This window comes from Barbus barbus (genome assembly GCF_936440315.1).
Source record: "Barbus barbus genome assembly, chromosome: 8".
In the NCBI taxonomy this organism is placed as follows: Eukaryota; Metazoa; Chordata; class Actinopteri; order Cypriniformes; family Cyprinidae; genus Barbus; species Barbus barbus.
This window is the reverse complement of record NC_136736.1, coordinates 33,569,611-33,592,439: the sequence shown is the minus strand read 5'-3', so window position 1 is coordinate 33,592,439 and position 22,829 is coordinate 33,569,611. Positions and strand designations below refer to the sequence as shown.

Here is a 22,829-nt window from a genome sequence, read left to right as displayed (position 1 = left end):
CAAAAGATGTGAAACTGCTCTACCTTAAAATAAATATAAAATAAATAAATGTATTATTTTAAGCATAAATTACTCTTGAACGGACCAAAAAGGTCACATTAAAAACCTACATTTTAACATTACGTTAAATACACTGTTTTATACAGAATTATTCATAATATATAGTATTAATTGTCAAACACTTAATCGCATCCGAAACAAGTGTTTACATATATGTGTGTGTATTTGTATATGTGTATACACACACATGCATGTATTTCAGAAAAATGTTATGCTTATATATTAAATATATTTATATGTAATATAAATTATATGAATATATATGCTCATGTAAATATTTTCAAAATATATACTGTATGTGTGTGCATTTATATATATATATATATATACATAATATATATAGACAGTTGTATTGTAGTTGTATTGTAGTTTATGTTGGAGTTTTTTGGACTGATTTCAAATGAATCGATCCTAATTCCTTTAAATTTTATCATAGAACGCCCCCATTTATTTATTTGAAGGGAAGTGATGCGTCCACAGCTTGGTGGCACTGTTACTCATCACAATGCTTTATAAGACTGTAAATATAGCCTTTTAACTTCCTGAAAGCTTTTATTTCAATGGTTTGTGATGTCCTTGAATTGTAAAACTGTACTGTGGCTTTCTACCATGGTAAAGTGAAATGTGGTGTATTAGTACCGCTTGATTTAAGTTACCATCCCAGATGGTGATAATGTGATACACTCCCATGTTCTCCAAGAGTACTATGGTACTGCATGCCCAAAAACATGGTACAGTTTTAACCCAGAATGAATCCGGTTCAGGACTGGAGCAGGTGGAGTGTGAATCCTCCGCCAGGTGTCGCTGTTCCCATGACGGCATTCATGAGGCTGTAGTGCTGGTGCTGGAGGCTGGAGGCTAGGAGGCGGTGTTTTATTGTATCAAATCAGTTTGGGATCAGTTCAGTCATGGCGTCTGGGAAGACGGTGGACTGCTGCGGTTCCCGCGAATAACCACCGAGAAACCGACCTAACGCGACTTCTGCCGCTGCTCTGCGCGTTACTTCCGCGGGATATCATTTAACAACATAGTCCCGGAGCTATCCAGACACAAGCAGTATTTATTCAGCAGTAAAGGTAAGATTCTGGGTTATTTTATTGGCTCGGCGGCAGCGAAGAAGAATAACGATTAATCGAACGATCGCTAGATACATTGTAGCGGTTTCCATGGCTACACGATTAAATCTGCCACGCGTCATATCGTCTGTTTCCACTCCTCTCCTCTGAAGATTTACTCTAGTGCTTCTCCGCAGAACTCTACTGTACTTTTACGTTTAGCAGAAATACTATGGTGATACCATGTTTTGTTTGATCCTGCAAAAGTACCTTGGGAGTATATGGGATGCTAGTTTATTTAAATGGCACTCCCAGGTACTTCCAAGAATGCATTGGCCCTTGCCCAAAAACATAGTATTACCTTGTTGCAATTTTGGTACCATAGTAATGCAATGGTTTACAAATGGTTTTCTTTAAAATATCTTAGGCTACCATGGTATTATTTGAAAACACCAACCATTCTATGGTATTACCACAGTATTGCTTTTCCCTCAGCCTGCTTTTTAACTAAAGCAGCGCAGGATATTGATGTATGGACTTAAACCAGAAGTAGATGAAGCACCAATATTGACATTTTTCTTTATTGCATTAATTTTTCATGTGATGTGGTATTGTATGTGGGTGTGCAGGACATTATGGAATTTCCCTGTCACATGAATTCTTGATTCAGCTAAAACGCACAGACACACACACACACACACACACACACACAGTCAATGCATCTTAACCTACTAACATCTGAACCTCAGGGATTACTCGACTAACCTAATCTGCTGGCCCACTGTAAGCACACACATTGCCATGGATTTTCCAAAGTCTTTTAGCAAAATGACCACGGTAATCATCATTTCTACAGTTTTAGCATCATATTTTCCATCTTTAAAATTCAAAACAACACTTCATGCCATAAATATAGCCATTTATTTATTTATTTATATTATTATACATACATTTACTATGGTGATCATTATTGTTATTTCTGTAGAATAATATATATATATATATATATATATATATATATATATATAATAAACAACAGCCCACTTTTCTCATCATTATACGACATGCACTCAAAACTGAAAACTTTTGATGCATTTTAGCTGTTCATTTACAATGTTTTGGGGCCTGAAAACAAACGTTGGAAATGGGTCTCAAAAGTGCACGTTTTCGCAAACAATACTGTTATCCTTATACTAATTATGTCTCCGTGAAAACTACGAAAATGCAAATTTGTGAAAACAGTGACATTTTGGCGCTAGTGTGTTACGTGTTCAGTCTGTAGGAATGCATATGTGTGCATGCAAAGTGTCATGGCCAGCTACTGGCCTGGCATGATAATACTATGGTGGCCCAGTAGTGCACAACACAACACAAAACACCTACGACTAATTTTGTTGTTTTGTGCTAATTTCGTTGTGTTGCTGCTTTTTTCTGTTACATTGCAACTTTTTTCCATTGTGTTGAGGCTTGTTTCTGTTGTGTTGTGCTAATTTCATTGTGTTTCGGCTTGTTTTCATTGTGATTTCATTGTGTTGTGCACTACTGGGCCACCATATAATACAGCATATAATATAATTTACATTTATGTGAATCCGTGTGAATGCAAAGAAAAACTTGTCTGTTTTTAGTACAATTATTGTCGTCCATGTTTGAGCATTTTAATCACAATACGAATTTTCAGTATTGTTTTGGTGTTTAGACATAAGTATCGTACTCGTCTAGTATGTTTACAAGCAGTATAGAACGAGTCATCCTCAAAGTCTGCTTTACAGAGTTTCCCTTCCCATCAGTCCCTGCGCCAGCGGTGTTGATCCATGTGTTCAGATGTGTATGTTGAGTCTGTCCTCTGTTTCACTCCGTGCGCCTCAATGAACACTGGGAACCTTCAGGCAAACAAGTTGAAAGGCAGGTTAACTAGCTGAGCCAGAGTCTGGGAACGAACCCACGCTGCTCGTATTATGTTCCTCGTTTGCTGTTTTCTGTGATGGGTGTGTGTGTGTTTGTATAGGATGGAAAAAGAAAGATGTTTGCGTGAGTGTGTTTAAATAAAGTAACAGTTTGGGAAGGCATCATTGACTAGCAACTTGCTACTGAAATAGGTTTGCACTTTGGTTTAAATGAGACATAATAGCTTTTGCTGAAGAAGTACTTCCTGTTTCTTCTCTCAGACGAGTTGTTTATCTGTGTGCGACCTTCCTTCTGTGTTCACATGCTTCCTACTTTGTGTAAAACTTTCCCATTTGTGGCCTGTTTGCACAGGTTTCCCTTTCGCTCGTTTTTCAGCATTCACTGTGACGGGTTAGCATGAGACGCTTCCTGCTAATGGCCAAGTATAGAAAGATGAGCTACACTGCGTCAGGGCGCTCTTATATAATGACGCTGTGGTGGCTGCGTAGCAACAGGCAGATATCAGTGCATAGCAATGCCATTTTTTCATGTTTAATACAGTAAAGCTGCTTGCTTTAAAACAATCTTTTGCATGAAGTGTTATATACATTAATGTCACGTGACTTCCACATCACTCTGATCTGATGCTTTCTTAACTGCTGTTTTCTTCATGTTTGTTTATGTATTTAGTTATTGAGAGGAAAGCTTGTAGCATATATTTACATATTCATCTAAAGTCAGGATGTTTGTTAACAGTAAAGGCCATTGCACACTGAATCCAAAATTTTCGCACGTTAAATAAATACGACCTCACGTTGTGTCAATCACGTTTACACACTGCCTCCAAAACTTTCGTCTGTCATAAAAAAAATTTGGATCAGGTTCAGTTTTCTGCTGAATTTATGCAATTTTGATAGGAAAGGATGACGAATACGAAAAAACTGAAAAACGCATGCAAAAGTGTTAATAATGTCGACTAATCGATTCAGCCCTAGTTGTACACAAAACTTTTCAAAAACGCAAAGGAAAAACTTTTTTTGGTACATTGTTGTTGTGTAAATGTACATTCACTTGCAACCTCTGAACAACTTATTAAAAATATAAAAAGATAAAATCTCATATTGTGAATTGTGGGATTGTTTCTTTATATGCTATATTGTGTTTGGCTCTCAGGGCGGCTGAAATGAGATTAGAAGCTGATCTGATCTATACGCGGTAATGGGAACGTGATCCCTCGACTTTATGTTTGTCCAATCTCCTTTGGGAAAGATTATGAACTCTGAGAAGACATAAATGAAGCTCCTCTGAGATGATATTAGCAGAAGCTGGAGTGTGAGAAAGTCTTGTTGAATCTGCCTGCAAAAGAAGTTCAGTCAACCTGTCGAACCAGTAACCGATGCACTTCTCGTCATGTGTGTTTCAGACCAGCACATGGTTAAAACGCAAGCTTTACCTAACAACAGAGTTTCTTTGCTTTTTCCTTTGTAATTTCTGCAAAAGGCCTGTTAAAAATAGGTGAACTAAAGATAGCGTGGGGAAGATTAAAGATAATGAAGATGCAATTGTCATCATGTTTCTGTAAGTGGGTTTTAATGGCTGTGGTTTGAATGGAAATCCAGTTCTTTAGAGGTCTTTGTACCCTGCCGTTTGTGTTTGCATTGTTCTCGTGATTGGTCTCTCTGTAATTAACGGGCCGCTCCGGTACAGTGAGGCTTTGCTAATAGAGCGGCAGACGTTCATTGGTTAACGCATAAATTAGACTCTCTCCCGAACGAGTGGGTTTTGGGTGGGTAATGAAACTGCCAGCCGAGGGGGATTAAAGGTCCCTGAGGAGGCGCTTCTCAATTACTCATTCAGTTTAAATGTGTGTAACCAGTAACTTCGGCCCGGGACAGGAAAGAATGGGCCCCTTTATTGCGGTGTTTGTGCTTGTGGACCGGCCCCTGAAGGCTTCATGGGAGCCTGTTGGTCTTTCTCTGTCCCGTTCACGGTCTTCTCCTGTTTTTCGTGTCTTAATAATATATTTAATAATTTAAAAAAGTCAAATAAGGTATTTTTTATTATTTTATGTATTTTGTATTTTTATTTAATTTTTTTAACAGTGGCCCTTGAAAAACCTTGTTTTTGGCTTCTCTTTTCATCATCTATAATGTTGTCTTTGTCACACAAAATATCAAACAGCAGAAAGTCAATCTCACAACCAGCTTCTTCCATTGGAGGAAAGCTCATGTTACAGTGAACATCTCCCTAGCTCCCTTGTTCCCTTGATGAACAAAGCTTTGTAAACGTCTGCTAAGCTCTATTGATCTGCTCTAACCTCATTAACATCACATCTTCTAGATCTGCTGTTATCATAATGCCACAGATAGACTCAGTGGGTCTTCGGGATGGTGGTTGGTGTAGGTCGAGTCAGAGGGGCTTTCTGACGGTGTAGATGCAGAAACCCCCTCGTGCCTGTTAACCTGTCCAGACTCGTGTCTCTATCACACATCTGAGTGCTGGTGAGAAATGTGATTCTTTGAGAATCAGATGAGAGGACAGCGTCTGCATCTGAGATTCAATCAGTGCTGGAATGTGTTTGTTTATTACTGCTCCTGTTTAGTGTTAGAGACGTGATCAAGCCTCTGAGTATTAGTTAGTTATGTCTGTGTCTTTGCCCATTTTTTTTTTTTGTGGCTTAGTTACACTGCAATTTTTTTTTTTTAGGTTAAAGAAAAAACTATGATTAATGGAGCTTGTTTTACAAGAAAATCCTTTTTTTTCTCTCTCTAATTTGTTATTTTGTGAAATGTACTTTTTCTGAGTGAATTTGATTAAATTCTACATCAATAGTTTTTCAGTGTCTGGAATTCTGTGTCTGGCACTGTTTTCTTTCAGCTTTTCATTTTTATTTTATATGATTGCTTTCCTTTGCATTTTTTTTGCATTACATTGTATTTTATTGCATTGCATTTTGCTTTATTGCATTGCATTTAGTGGCATTTCATTACATTCATTTTATTTTGCTTTATTGTATGTTGTGTTTTTTTGTTGCCTGTGCATTTTGTTTTATTTTTCTTTATTGGATTTTTTGCATTGCATTGCATTTTATTTTGTTGCATTGTGTTGCACTTTAGTTTGCTTTATTGGATTTTGATTTCTAAATTTTTTTTGCATTACATTTCATTTTGTTTTATTGTAAAGATTATTGGAGTATGCTTGGCAAGAAAATGCGTTCAGTCTTTCTACTTCAAATTTCATGTGCAGATCAGTGTTACTTTGTGTTATTTATAATTATTTGTGAAACTGACTTGCAATTTCTGAGTAAATCTACATCAGGTTATTTTTAGCTGAACTAATGTTCATGTCATTTGCATGTTTTGTATGTAGAATTGAATCCTGATTCTTTGCTTTGTCATGCATCGGTGTGGTTTTTCACGTGTCATGTTTGTTTCAGTATGTAAATCCTCGTGGCAGTGTTTGTGTTGAGTAACACCAGGAAGCACTACTGTACATGTTCCTGTTATGTTATGTCTGTACTGTACTTCTGAGGTTCCTGTTGAAGAATTGAAAGTGTCGTCTCCATGGAAACCACCTCAGCTTGTCATAGGAGAAGCTTTCAGTGCTATGAGCGGATAATTGGTCTCTCATCTCTCTTTGATACAAACGCACCGTTTGTACGTTTGATTATCTGTTGAGGTGTGTGTTTCCTCACATATCATCAGCTTCAATAGCGTGGTTTGGCTCGTTCTCCATCTGTGATTCCTGTAGTAACTCATTCCATGCAGCTACATGTGTTTTTATCTTGTGTTTGAGCGAAACAGGTTTTTCATTGTCTGATATCTGTAGAACAGGCTGGCAGATGAATATTTATCACCCAAGCACAAGGGTTGCTGCACTGAATACACAGTGATATTGTTTTTATTCAGTAGTTCAATAAACAAGATGGCTATATATCAAGTAACTGACATTTTAGAAACAATATGACCAGCTGTTTGCTTCTATTGTGCTTTGCCAAAGAAAATAGACGACAAAAGGAGTGAAAATGGACAGAGAGAGTTATAAAGACTCAGGCATTAACAACTATTCTAATGACTACTTACTTCTATTCAATGACGAATAAATTCATATTTAAAAAAGAAATTGCAAAGAAAAAAAAAAAAAAAAAAAAAAAAAAATATATATATATATATATATATATATATATATATATATATATATATAAACTTTATAGCCTACATGAAATGTTATATTTTATATTTAAAAGTATTTAAAAATTTACCTATATTAAATTTTAATATTTATATTCAAAATATTAGATCTTATTAAATGTTAATGTAAATTATGTACATCACAACAGTTTTCATTTTTGGATGAACTATCCATTTAATTAGTCGTGCAGACATGGCCATTATCTCATAACGGTTAAATTCTGCCAATTAATCTGTCGTATTATACACTCACCTAAAGGATTATTAGGAACACCTGTTCAATTTCTCATTAATGCAATTATCTAATCAACCAATCACATGGCAGTTGCTTCAATGCATTTAGGGGTGTGGTCCTGGTCAAGACAATCTCCTGAACTCCAAACTGAATGTCAGAATGGGAAAGAAAGGTGATTTAAGCAATTTTGAGCGTGGCATGGTTGTTGGTGCCAGACGGGCCGGTCTGAGTATTTCACAATCTGCTCAGTTACTGGGATTTTCACGCACAACCATTTCTAGGGTTTACAAAGAATGGTGTGAAAAGGGAAAAACATCCAGTATGCGGCAGTCCTGTGGGCGAAAATGCCTTGTTGATGCTAGAGGTCAGAGGAGAATGGGCCTTTTATGACCACCGTGTACCCATCCTCTGATGGCTACTTCCAGCAGGATAATGCACCATGTCACAAAGCTCGAATCATTTCAAATTGGTTTCTTGAACATGGCAATGAGTTCACTGTACTAAAATTGCCCCCACAGTCACCAGATCTCAACCCAATAGAGCATCTTTGGGATGTGGTGGAACGGGAGCTTCGTGCCCTGGATGTGCATCCCACAAATCTCCATCAACTGCAAGATGCTATCCTATCAATATGGGCCAACATTTCTAAAGAATGCTTTCAGCACCTTGTTGAATCAATGCCACGTAGAATTAAGGCAGTTCTGAAGGCGAAAGGGGGTCAAACACAGTATTAGTATGGTGTTCCTAATAATCCTTTAGGTGAGTGTATATTGGTCCATCACTGTTTTATGCTCTTATTTAGGATCGTAGTTTATAGTCATTTTTGTATGCAGAAAACAACTCAAGATCAGTGTCAGACCATTTGCCAAATTGCTAACAAGCAAAGACTGTAAATCTGCGGTTTATTGTTGCTGTTAATAGATTGATGTTCACTGAAATACTCTATTAAAATTTGATTGTATAACCCTTTATATGAGGGTAAAGTGCTTGGGCCAGTTCCTGACGGAGGAGGCAGTGCTCCAGTTACTTCAAATAGAAGTCTGACTTATTTTGTGCTGTTTACTTTACAGTTTTCGTGCTCTGCATTTAACCCATCCAACATGCGCACACACACAGCAGTGAACACACGGTGTGTGTGTGGGGGTTCGGTGTCTTGCTCAAGGGCACCTCAGTCGTGGTATTGAGGGTGGAGAGAGCGCTGGACATTCACTCCCCCCACCTACAATCCCTGCCAGCCCGAGACTCGAACCCGCGACCTTTGGATTACGAGTCCGACTCTCTAACCATTAGGCCACGACTTCCATAAATATATACATGTGTTTGTATTTATATATACATAATAAATATATACAGCACACATATATTATGTTAACAAAAACCTTTATTTTGAATGTGATTAATCTCGATTAATCGTTTGACAGCACTAATTGAATTACATCTCATATTATTACATGGCATTGCATTAAATTACATAATGCTGTATTATATTGAATTGCATTGCAGTGCATTTTACTGCAGAAAATTTCATTGCATTTTGTTGGAGTGGATTTTATTGCAATGAATTTATTTGCACTTTATCACATTGAAATGCATCACATTTTATTGCATTGAAACTTTTCCGCCATTGTTTTGCTTTTTAGCAAGGATGAACAAAGGAAAAACTGATTAAGATGGGATTGAAATCACAAAGTATGTCTACGAAACACACATTTACCTGACCTGTTGCTGCCAGGTTGATTTGTAAGGTTCACTTCTTTATCACTGGTTGTAATTTTTTTTTGAGCTGGCCATAACTAACAGCTGTGTTTATTTGGATAACTAGCAGTCACGCAGAATGAGGGTTAAAATCAAGACGTGTGTGAGAAATTGCTATAGCAGCACAAGCTGTTTACTGCAGAAATACACATTTCAGGAATCATAAATCATTCCATGCTCCTTGGCATTTTCCAGGGCAGAGGAAGGTTGAAATTCCAGCTGCAAAAAAGGAAAACTATGCAAACGTCCGTTGCGATCACTAGACCGGCTTTAGAGAAGAGTACTGTGGTGATATAAATGTAAAGATTATGTGTGTTTTGGCCCTCATATAAACGTTTAAATTATTTGTGTTGTCAGGTGGGTTTGCAGCAGTATGGTGGAGCCAGAGGAGCGGCCCTCAGTGGCGGGCCAGAGGCTTGGGGCCCCTGAGAGCATGGGCATCAGTACGCTGGAGCCTGGTCAGCGGCCCCCCACCATGCCCCCCGGAAGACAGATCTCCATCCGGGTCCAGATGCTGGATGACACTCAGGAAGTCTTTGAGGTCTCGGTAAGGCATTGTTTACTTTCTGTAGTTTTTATTTTTTATTTTCTTGCATTGGACGACATATATTGCATTGCATTTTGTTTTACTTTATTTTAATTATTGCTTTTTATTTTCACCTTACTTTATTTTATTGCAGTTGATTACATTTTATTTTTATTGCATTGCCTTTTGTTTTATTGCTTTCCATTATATTTTATTTATTGCATTTTATTTGCATTTAACGCATATAAGAGTGGAATAAATTAATGTAAGGAGGTCACGTGACAACAGTGCTGCATACTACTATTTGAATAGATTTTCATTGCATCATTTGTATCATATTTCTTCAAACTTGTAAGCAGGAAGCTAATTTTTAATTTTGAGCACAGCTCTGGTTTAATTGTGTGGAAAAACCCTGCATTTCAAAAGTGTTTAGATCTGGCTGTGTACCTCAGCAGGCCAGCAAGAACATACTAAAGCGTCTGCTGCTTTCCACCTCAAGTTTAGTCTCTTTTGTGTTCGCTTGCCCTCCTGTTTCGTCACTTAAGCTCCCTGGGGAATGCTAATGATGTTGAAAAGCTCGGTCTTGTTCACTAATGAGAAAATGCCCTCATTGATCGCCACCAAGGGAGCCATAAGCTCCTCAGGCATGTTGGGTAAGTGAAGGAGGAGGAGAAATCCCTCAGAATTCCTGCTTTTTTTGTATCTTCCAGCCACTCAGCAGGCAAATACAACCCGAGCTGAAGAAAAAGCAGCGGATAAATGGACGGCAGCTCATTCTGTTACCTGACTCTTTGTTTCTGGGGTTTGTGAAATGTATATGGGTGGTTGCAGGCACACCCAGCTCTCCGGTGATGCCCTGAGGGCCGGTTATTGACAGTTAGGCTCCACCTGATGCTGTTTTAATATCGAGATAAGGCCTATAAAAGCACTGAGCTTCTGTTCTGTGGCTGTTCCTGTTTTGAAACGCCTCGAGGTGGGCCAGTAAACGCTGTCAGTCTCACTAAATAGATTTTTGGTTTCCTGAGGCGATCCATAATCAGTCTCCATCCAGACGTGACACCAGACTTTGTTTTCAGTGTACAGGGCTTTTGACAGCTCTTTTGGTTTTGATTGATTTAGGCCTACTTGGTTTTAGCTCGTTGTTGTAATCCATCAGTGCATTAATTTGTTTTTAATGATTGCAAATTGTAGCTTCTACTTCATTCAGCATTCTATTCAATTCTATTCTATCAGCCATTTTTTGATATCAGCATCAGTCGATAAACCTCCCGATAACCTTGTCTAAGTGTCATAACTAACCTTTGTGTCAACAGCAAAATCTACTGTATCAAATAACAAACTTATAAATAATCACTAAATTTCTAGAGAATTTTTAGAAAATATTTTGCATAATTTGTATTATTTTTTTATTTTATTTCACTGTTAATATTTAATTTAATTTTTTCATATATTATTTTGAACATGGGGATCAATTGAACTTAACTCATTGCTAGTGTTATTGTTTTTGTTGTTTTATTAATATGCTATATTATACTATTGTAGTTTTCACTAATATTTAGATTTAGTTTTATAATTATATATTCTATGTTCATTTTAAATTTAGTTAATATTTTAGTACTTTTGTGGTTTTGTCATTATTATTATTGTTGTTGTATTATTATTTTTTAAATATGTCTATAGAATTTGTATCTTTTTTTTATTGCAGTTTTTATAGCAGTGGCTACTACTTTTCAAAGCAATCGATTTTTAAATTTAAAAAAAAAAAATTGTGGTGGGTGATAAAAAAAAATATATGCAAAAAAACAAAAAAATCCCATAGACATAGCAACTACTCACAGCATCTTTTGATCATAAAATGCAAATTTATAGTGCAATAAAATGTTTATTATTATAATGTCAATCCTGCTTGTTAGGTCTCTCCATATCTACACCATCAGCCGTTGAAGAACCCATTTGGGTGGTATGCATTCATAGCTGATCCGAGGGAAGAATGCCGCTCTTTTCTTCTTTTCCCCAGAAATCTCCTGGAAGAGCTGCTTTCCTACTGAGCCATTGAAAGCCACTGCATTCTCCTCCAGATCTCTAAAGTGAATCTGACACACCTGCCACTGCGCAGATCCTCTCTGGCAAGAATTCAGAATAAAATGGATAAAAAAATGGATGAAAGACTTTCTGTCCTCCTAAAGGCCAGAGGTGTGAAATCATAAATATGTATCTTAAGCTTGTGGCTTTGTGGAATCAGTGATGGAGGGTTTCATATTTCTCACACATTGAGGTTATTTTTTATATGGAGAATCAAATAAAATATTAAATCAAAATAAAACGAGTGATCACAACTAATCTTTTCACCGAGTTAGACCACACTGGCCGATAAACCGATTAAGCAACCGATAATCTTTAAAATGGATATTGAATGAAAACGAACATAATGCTCTAAATAAAATAGTGATGAACTTTATTACAAAAATATATAAAAACAGTACTGACCCATGAAAATATACCATATGTGACCATGGACCACAAAACCAGTCATATGGGTCAATTTTTTGAAATTGAGATTAATACATCATCTGAAAGCCGAATAAATAAGCTTTCCATTGATTTATGGTTTGTTAGGACAATATTTGGCCGAGATATGGAATCTGAGGGTGAAAAAATCCAAATATTGAGAAAATCGCCTTTAAAGTTGTCCAAATGAACTTCTTAGCAATGCATATTACTAATAAAAAATTACGTTTTGATTTATGGTAGGAAATTTACAAAATATCTTCATGGAACATGATTTTTACTTAATATCCTAATGATTTTTGGCATAAAAGAAAAATCTATAATTTTGACCCATACTATGTATTTTTGGCTATTGCTACAAATATACCCCAGCGACTTAAGACTGGTTTTGTGCTCCAGGGTCACACATGGATTTGGCAGATAACTGATTGTTCCAGCATTATCGGTGCCGCTTAATCTGAAAAACCATAGAGCTTGACCTCTAATTATTTATTATAAGTTCAGCACATGCTGACTGTTTACATTTGGTATTTCTGTTGTTGTATTTCTATGAAAGAGCAGTGTATATTTGACGTCTTTGGGGAAAAGGCAGGTTTTGTTATTGAATGAGACGGCAGAGGCGAAGCACGTCTCTTATCTGCTCATGTCAGTCTAATGACATACAACATGCGATAGAAGCTCCCGCAGTCATGTAGATAAGACGGCCTGATGCTTGAGATGTTTGATCTGTGCTGTGAGGATGCTTCTGGCTGAACTTCGTTAGTCTCAACGACAGAAGCATGCAGGAAATGTAAAGACTGATTTCCTGTGGGAACCCTTATCTTGACTAGATTTGATAATGCTAACTGCTTTGGATCTGGGCCGGTTTTAGTAATGTTTTTGATTTAAAATACAGTAAAAAATATATATATAAAGCTACAAATGTCAGTAAAAGTGAATGAAGTTAGAGTGATCGGAGCATGAAATGCTCTCATCTGTACTGACGATACAACTGTGAGGTTATTCTTTGAATAAAAAAATGAATTCTTTGAATAAGAAATAAACCTTGACAAAAGAGGCAAGCCGAAGTGACGCTTCAGAGCTTCTGAAAGAAGGTTCGCTCCAGAAATTCAAATTGAAAGGCAGTGAAGTGAAACATCAGCTATACGCTCGCTGGAGGTAAATAATGCAGGTTCAGATAGCTCGACAATCTCTATATGCAAATGGCCAAGAACTAATTTGGGACACAATATGAGCCGAGTCCGTGTCCGTGTCGTGCAGTGGCTGTGTTTCCTCTAAGGGCCGCGGCTCTTCCTGTTGGAGCGTCTCAATCTGTGAGAACAGAGAGTCAGTCTGCACTGGGAATCTTCATGGAAAACTCCACACAGAAATCCCCCAGCACTTCGTTGGCTTTAGAAGCAAATTATATCAGAAATATAATTAGAATATATTTTTATATTTATCATTTATATTAGATTTCTAATTATTATATTCGAATTGGTTAAATAAAAATATATTGTTATTTTGGGACTACCTATTGTCATGCTAATTAACCACATTAATTAATAGTCATAAAATAGACATCTTATTGATGTATAACAAATTTAGAATTACAAATATATATATATATATATATATATATATACTTGTGTGTGTATAATCTTTTTTTTATTATAAATTTGTTGTCATCAATAAGATGTCTATTTTGTGTCTAAATGTGGTTAATTAGCATGAAAATATGTAGTCCCAAAATAACAATATTTTATATATATATATATATATATATATATATATATATATATATATATATATATATATATATATATATATATATATATATATATATATATATATATATATATATATATATATATATATATATATATATATATATATTTTCTAAATGTCGTACATCAATAAGATCTTTTTGTTCAATGTTTATAAAAAAAATCAATGTTTATAATTATGTTTTATTTATTAAAATAATGAAAATTTGGGCATAAAAAGTGCTTAATCCTCAGTAAAGTTAAGTTACAATGCAAAAACATAAAATGCTTCCTTTTTATGCAAGATATGATTAACTTTTTAAAATTTTTTATATATATATATATATATTCTGGGGTTAAATATGTTGTTGACAATAGGCGCAGTTCCATTACAGATTTGCGCAAAACTTTGGCGATATTTTATAAATGTCGATAAAAAAGTATTGCGAAAAGTGTTTCCATTAACAGATGTTATGCGACAAAAAACTTAATTTTTTCCTCTCGCGATAAGTCATGGCAATGGAATTTGATGGGATTTTGACAGATTTTGGCTATATTTAATCGAAGGAGGCATGTGCATGTATCTTTACAAAAGCAGTGCGGAGAGCTGCTTCAGAAACGTGACGCGCCTCACATGAACACTAGAGCGGCTGAGATCAACTCCGGTGGCCGTATCAGAGCCACACTGCGCCGCAGATGTGTGCAGTGTAAATTGTCTAAGCATGAATGGCAGGCAAAGCTCCTTATACTTGAGAGTGGCCACGTATTAAGTGTTTCTTGGAGGTTATAGTACATAGCATTGCAGTTTTGCGAATTATTCCTTTTTCGCATTGCCTAAAAAACCACCTCATGCGAGCAAAAAAACTTTTTTGCGATATATGGGCATTTTTGTGAAATTGACTCGTTTCCATTAGACGTATTTTCAATTTCAATTTGCGCAATTTGAAGGGTAATGGAAACGCGCCTACTGTCTGTGAGATTCTTCCATACATATAAAAATATCTGATGGCAATGTGTTTCTCTTAAAATGTTGTTTAAAAATACAGACCACCATACTACTTTTTTTCTCATTTCTAAATGACAGTCTTGCATGGAGAAGGAAACCACAGGCTCCAAGCATCCAATAACATCCCCAAACATCACGACACACCTTCCATTACACGAATACTTGGCATTTCTTTCATTTTCATCAAACCAGAGAATATACATGAAACTACATCATCTATGTGAAACTGGTCAAAAGACAGATGCAATGAACACTAACCAAAACAAACTAGATTAACTTTAAACCAACTCAAACCAACTAGTTGTGTTAGCAGACTGAATGTTTATGTCTCTGTAAAAGCTGCAGTTTTGTTTTACACTTTAATTAAGCCTATTTAGACAATGAGCAGCTGCCGAATGTGGGCTCGTAATTGCAGACTAGCACCAAAATAGAGAATTAAATGAGAGTTATTCCATATCCAGATGGCTTAAAATATTATAAATGCAGAATCATTATAAATAATTATCTAGGAAAATAGCCTGGGTAAATTCAAACGATGGCATGCATGATCAAAAAACTTTTGCAGTTTAATCTCTGCTGATGTTAGATAGCATGTTCAAAGATAAATAAAAACCATGGTGTTTATTTACAAAAAAAAAAAATCCTATAACATTTTATAGGATTGTGAAAAAGTTTAATAAAAATATAATCTAATATTGCATGATTAAAAGCTGATGATATGTGAATTCTGTGAACTTGGAAACTGTGCCAAGACTGTTGGGATTTCCTTATTGAGATTCCATCAGACAGGATATCCTGAGTGCTGGAGCGGGCCACTGTGATGATGACAAAAGCTTGGAGGCAGTACGATTTATGTATACATTGCTTTTTTGAATGAAATTAATACTTTTATTAAGCGCGGACACATTAATTTGATCAAAAGTGAAAATAATGTTTATAATGTTACAAAAGATTCTATTTCAAATCAATTATGTTCTTTTTCATCAGAGAATCCTGAAAAATTAAATGTGTCTAAGTTTTCACAAAAATATTGTGCAGCACAACTGTTTTCAGCATGGCTAATAATCAGAAATGTTTCTTGAGCAGTAAATCAGTATATTAGAATGATTTCTGAAGGATCATGTGACACTGAAGACTGGAGTAATGATGCTGAAAATACAGCTTTGATCACAGAAATAAATTACATTTTAACAGATATTCACATAGAAAACAGCTGTTGTAAATTGTAATAATATCTCACAATTTTTACTGTATTTTTGATCAAATAAATTCAGCCTTGATGAGCAGAAGAGACTTTTTTTTTTTTTTTAAACATCACGGCCCCCAAACTTTAGAATACTATGTTTATAAAATATAATATTAATAAATTCACTTTAACCTACATTAATAAATGCCTTGTCCATTGTAGCGCATTAACTAACATTAACCGATTAAACTGTATTGTCATCTACCAAATATTGTATATAAATTGTCACACTGAACTAAAAATGCCAATTTATCCGAATGTTTTTAATAAACGAGCCCCTGTCATTTCTCTCAGTAATACGGTATGAGAAATTTAATATGTGCTTTGATATGCAGAATGCACATCTTGTTTGTCGAGCATCTTTGCTAGATGTTGAACTTACATGAAGAGTTTCTAGCATTTGATGAATTAACGACAACTATCCAGCACTCGATCGGTTAGATCCATCCTTCAAAATGTCAGGAATGAAGGATGAACGGGTGACAAACAGATGACAGATTATCTGTCTGGCTTAACCGACGCTACGCTTGAGGAGCTATTTCCAGAGATCTTCAGGAGAGGATTTAGGAGGAGGAGGTGGTCGAGTCCCGCGGGTCGACGCCAAACACTGTCTGCTCGCTCCTGAGGGAGTCACAGCGGGGGATCAGCAGGCTAGTTCATGCTAGCGGCTAGTCCTCACACACAACTCCATTCAGCAGCGTGACGCGCTGTACAATATCATCAGGATCAGTCATGCTTTTGGACAATACACTGTAAAAAAATATATTTTTCGAAGTTGTGAATGAAAGATTATTATTGAAAATAATATTTCAACATTTGTAGTTGTAAACTTTTTTTGTGAAATATAAAGAAGTTAATGACTTTAGAACTTTATTGAACCTTATTGTAAAGGGTTTTTACAAGCAATTTACTACAACTTTTCTAAATGATGTTTTAAAAATGGATGCAACAATTTCCGTAATGTTTTTAATGATTTGCACATACATTTGTTCATGCACATGCTTCATGAATGAGGCCTAGTGTACTACATACTGCACACTGCTGTTGTTGTATTGACATCTATTTTGCAAAGATACTGTAGTATCTAGTGGCATTAAATGTAAATGGTTCCAAATAATCATACATTTGGCAACTGGCATCCAGTTATCATTTCAGAAATACATATGGCTACTTATTAATTTTTTAAATCCATTTTTGTTGGGTCCGATATTGGGTCAAGAATTTGATATTACTTCTAGTTCAAATATCACACTGGAAATGGGTGTTTAGTGCATTGAATTTTGGTAAATGGTATTACAGTGTGTTTTTTTGATTGCATACTGCACATTTTAGCACATGTAGTATTGGTTTTGCATTGCATACAAAAAATTTAATATTATAACCTATATGGTACAGAAATGGTCTTATTGACTTGCCGTTTGTGGTTTTTATCCAGAGGAGAGATGAGTAATGAATGGGACAAGTGGTTGTGCGCTAACCGCTAAGCCATCTGTTTGTTTAAAAGCTAGGAAATGTTTGCGCTTAAGTAGTTTTTGCCTGTCGTGGATCATCGTAATAGCTAGGTAATGCTATTTTGGCACACATTCCCATCTTAACCTCAATATTTGACAAAAGCTGAGCAATGCCAAAGCCTGCCACCTCATCACGCCAAAGCTAGCATAATGCATGCAGCTAATGATGGAAAAGCTGTTTTTTGGGTGGATCTTTGATGAATAATGCAGCAGCGTGCTCTCATGAATGTGCTAATCATCTCTGGAAGCAAAGGGAAGCCCGAGGCCTTGGCTGCCACCGGCTAATCCTCTCAACATCCCACAATCCCGTCTGCTTCCTGCCCCTCCGATCCGTTCGGGATCATGTTGACACTGGATGGAATGTGCTCAAATCGCGCTCATGTATTTCTGATTACATGTAGTCCTCATGAAGTTTCGGGATTATTTCAGTGTTTGAAGAGCAGAGTTTTCGTTAGATGTCTGTGTCAGGTGTTACATTATCAATAACATAATGTTATTGATAATAGTGGTGTCTTTATGGTTTCTCCCAAAGTGCTTGTGTTGTTATTGCATTTTAATTTGCACATAAAATCAAGATTGCATAGCAAGCAACAAATTACCAGATGCTTAGCAGATATTTTTACATATAGATGATGCTTTCCAGATCATGCAGTCTTTCACAAATTGTTACTAGCATAACACCGATACCAATTATTTGCATGTTTATGTGCCCGATAACCGATATACAGAACCGATATTTATTTACTGTTATAAAGTAAATGACTGAGTGAAGTAAGAACATACTTCACTTTGGTTTTTCCTCTTTTCAGTCATCTTTTTTTTTCAAGTGTTGAAAATTAGCAGTCTTTCATGTTAAATTTAATCTTCATATTACAACAATGAAAAACATTTTATTTATAAAAAGCATCAGCAGCAACAACACTAATATTAACAATAAGCAAAATAAAAGTAGAATGTCTAAAATTTCAAATGGAGAAAATAAATAAAGGACAGGAGTCATATCAATTTCATTTTAAACTACAGTTTTAGTAGGTTTATAAGCTGTTTAATAGGCCTATAGAGTCAAGAATAATTCACTGGATAATGTTAATTCACTGAATAATATTCTCTGGAATATTGGAATATAATAAACAAAACATTGTATTTTATTGCATTTCTCAATTGGAATGTTATATCAGAATTATTAATAATGTTTTTGTCCTTCTAGATTATGAAATACCTGCTGACAGTGTGGTTTATCTATGCATTTACACAAAATTATACTCAAACTGCGATCGCTCGCAGAGATAATTAATTTCCAGTTGTATTTATTAGAGAAATAATGGTTATATAGTAAATGTTACTACAATTTAGGTTGTTTTAAACAAGTGAATCTTGTTAAAATTTACATTTGGAGGCCGTGCTGGAGCATTTTCTGAGCATCAACCACATCAACCCGCTGAGTGAACAGCAATATGAAGCGGCTTCATGAGACTAATGATGAGTAATACAACCGAGAGATAATTAAATTCAGCACATTTATTTCAAACATGTACTCATTCATGGCTGTATTGTTTAATTCATACAAAGTTACATCCTTATTGGGAGAGGACTTGATGTATTTATTAGAGCTTTTATTATTTATTGATGTATTTATTGATGTATTTATCTACGACCATGTGACTCCAACTTCACGAGACTAATGATGAGCAGAGACAACAGAGACATATTTCAATTCAGCGCTTTTATTTCCAACATGTGCTCATTCATGGCTGCGTATTATTTAATTCAGGCAAAGTTACGTCTTTATTGGGACAGGATTTGACGGATTATTTTACATGACTCCGTGAGTTGCTCTCTATTTTTTAGAGCCAAGCTGCATAAACTACATAACAGGCATTTATGTTATACATCTAATTTGTGCAATGGCAATCCTGCGTGCAATTCTGGGGACATTTATCGGTGAATCTGATATTACAAAACCGATATCGGATTATGGTAAAATGCTTAAATATCAGGGAAAATATCGGTAAATCGATATATCGGTCGATCGCTACACTTTGGTAATTTATTAAATCTCAACTACATGATTGTTTAGATTACACAGCTCTCTATGTGAAGTCGATATATAAGTATATCCAACTTTATTCGCATACATGCAGTATACTCACGCGAAGCAAAATGTACTATAGTAAATCTCAACTATTTGATTTTTCATTTCATTGCAAACTAAACTATTATCATATCTGAATGTGATGTATAGGAAATTTGTCCGTTATATCACATGGCTCTGTGCATTGCTAAACCATGTATTGTACAGATCTGTATAGTTTAGTTTCATTGAGTCTTATAGTTTTTATTGACTTTTATAGTTTTTAATTCATAAGTTTTTGAGTTATATTTTTAGTATTTTTTGCAGATTTTAGACATTTTTAGGAGTTTTTTTAAAATATGTAGTTATTTTAGTACATTAAGTTAAACTAAATTAAAATGAGAAATGTTGCCTTGGCAACTGGCTGAAATAAAATAACGCATCAAATTATTATTTTTTTAAGTTTTTTTTGTCATTTCAGTTAACGTTTATTTTACTTCAAGTAACTTTTTTTTTAAATGTTTTTAGTTTTAGTTACCTGATGTGAAGCAATATACTATATACTTGATTGCTAGCTCTTCTCTCGCAGCTTCACTCATATCAGTATTTCCTGAGCGTTTCATTCCTGTACAGTAAACATAGTGCAGTTGAAGGACCAATATTTGTGATCCTGTGGTGTTGGACTACATGCTGGTAATTGGTGTTTTCCCGCAGTAATCATCACAGGCTGACCACAGTGGCTCCACTCCTCTTCGCTGCTTTCATCTTTGATTTAGTGCCACAGGAAACATCAAGCCACCTATTAAACGCTGTGTGTGCTCGATAGGAGCTTTCTAGGGTGAAAAGTCTTCTGTCTCGATATCTATAGGATAATTTCACCTGTTTTAAAGGGTTTTATAGGTCACCCAAAAGTGAAAATGTGCTGTTAATTTACTCACCATCCAATATGTAGGTGACTTTTTTCTTGAGTAGAACAGTAAAGAAGGTTTTTAGCTGAAACCGTGGTCCATGGTGATTCATAAAATGTAAGCCAATGGCTACCAGCACTTTGAAAGTAAAAAAAGCAAATACAGGCAAGACAAAATGAATACCCGTGGCTCTTAACGAAATATTGAGGTCTTATGAAGCAAAACAATTGGTCTGTGCAAGAAACTGAACATCATTTACAACATTATTACTTGTAAATCTGATTCTTTTCTGCACACTGATTCAATAAAATGAACTGGCCCAAATAACTGATTCACCAGCTCTTTTACATAATCATGCAATGACATAACGTAAAAGCAATTTTATTATTAAAACACTCAGTGATGTGAAACGTGAATGTTTTAAGTGTCTAAAGCATATAAAAGTGAATAAACTAGTCTTCATCAGCTCACCTTTTTACATAAACCATGAGAAACCATAAAAACGTTCATTTCCCCCTTCAGTGTTTGTTCACGCATGCTCAGGATCAGTTCATTCATCACAGAATCACATGCGCCGCTATTTCAGCTCATGTCCAGTCGGAGTGACTGTCAGGCATCTGAAAGTGAGTGTTGATGAAGTAACTTGTAGATCTGTGCTGCTCGAGCCGTGAACTGATTCAGACGCTTCAGATTTGGTGAACTGGTTCATTCAGTTCACTAAAAAGAACCGATTCAAAAGAATGATTCATTAATGAACTGAACCGTTTGTCTGAGGCTCTGGATTACTGGTAATTATGTTCTAAATAATGTTCAGTTTCTTGCAAAGACTGATTGTTTCGCTTCATAAGGCCTCAATATATCGTCAAGAGCCATGGCTATTCATTTCGTCTTGCCTTTTTTTGACTCTCAAAGCAGCGGTAGCCGCTGACTTGCGTTTTGTAAATCACCAAGGACCAAGATTCAGTTAAAAATCTTCTTTTCTGTTCTATTGAAGAATCTTGGATGGCCTGAGGGTGAGCAGCAAATTTACATTTTCAGGCGTGTTATTCCTTAAACTTCTCTAGAAGTACGTTTGAAAACGTCCTCCACATAGGAGAGCGTTTCATTTTGGAAAATGTGACCTCAAGGAACATTTCTAGCCACAAAAATCTGTTCCCACCCAATGAAACGTGTCTTTAAGTGGTCAGGGTTGGTCATCTCATGCCTCTGAACACATTGAGTCCATTCAGTGGCTCTTATTTATGAGCAGGAAATCGCGTCCCCGCTGGATTGGTGTTATCAGTTAGTATGCATGAATGTGTTTGGGTGGTGCTTTGACTTCAGGTCATTATCATTCTTTCCTCTTACTGGTCTTACTGTGAGTGCTTCATAAGTGCACATTATTCCACATATTGTTTTTAAATGCATGTATCTTCTTAAAGTTTATTTTGTCATTTGTAATGGATATTTATTTAGTTTTAAAATAATGTATAATATATTTATAATATATAAAATGTAATTCATGTAATTAATATTAATAGACTAAAATAATATGTATATGAATATTATTTTATTTATTTGTTTATTTATTTAGATATTGTCAGAATGCTGCTACAATTAACCTTGTTCATCATCACAGATATATACAGACAAAACCTCAAATTATGCAACCTGTTTTATATACACACACACACACACACACACACACACTCACTGGCCACTTTATTAGGTACACCTTGCTAGAACCGCTTGGACCCCCTTTTGTCTTCAGAACTGCCTTAATTCTTTGTGGCATAGATTCAACAAGGTGTTGGAAACATTCCTCAGGGATTTTGGTCCATATTGACATGATAGCATCACGCAGTTGCTGCAGATTTGTCGGCTGCACATCCATGATGAGAATCTCCCGTTCCACCACATCCCAAAGGTGCTCTATTGGATTGAGATCTGGTGACTGTGGAGGCCATTTGAGTAAAGTGAACTCATTGTCATGTTCAAGAAACCAGTCTGAGATGATTTGAGCAACATGGTGCATTATCCTGCTGGAAGTAGCCATCAGAAGATGGGTACACTGTAGCCATAAAGGGATGGACATGGTCAGCAACAATACTCAGGTAGACTGTGACGTTTAAACGATGCTCAATTGG

The 22,829-nt window shown here is 35.7% G+C and overlaps 1 protein-coding gene across 3 annotated transcripts in view; it reads left to right on the top strand.

Moving 5' to 3' along the window:
- Positions 1 to 866: 866 nt before the first annotated feature.
- LOC306874287 (FERM, ARHGEF and pleckstrin domain-containing protein 1-like) overlaps positions 867 to 22,829 on the top strand; it is an 80,188-nt gene continuing 58,225 nt past the window's right edge. For 2 of the 3 annotated variants that reach the window (XM_079424234.1, XM_079424235.1), the window contains exons 1-2: positions 960 to 1,136; positions 9,540 to 9,729. In XM_079424234.1, coding sequence (XP_079280360.1) covers positions 9,556 to 9,729 — 174 coding nt within the window. In that variant the 5' untranslated portion in view covers positions 960 to 1,136; positions 9,540 to 9,555. Of the gene's footprint in view, positions 1,137 to 9,539; positions 9,730 to 22,829 lie in introns of all 3 variants that reach the window. The other variant, XM_079424233.1, reaches the window with a different exon arrangement.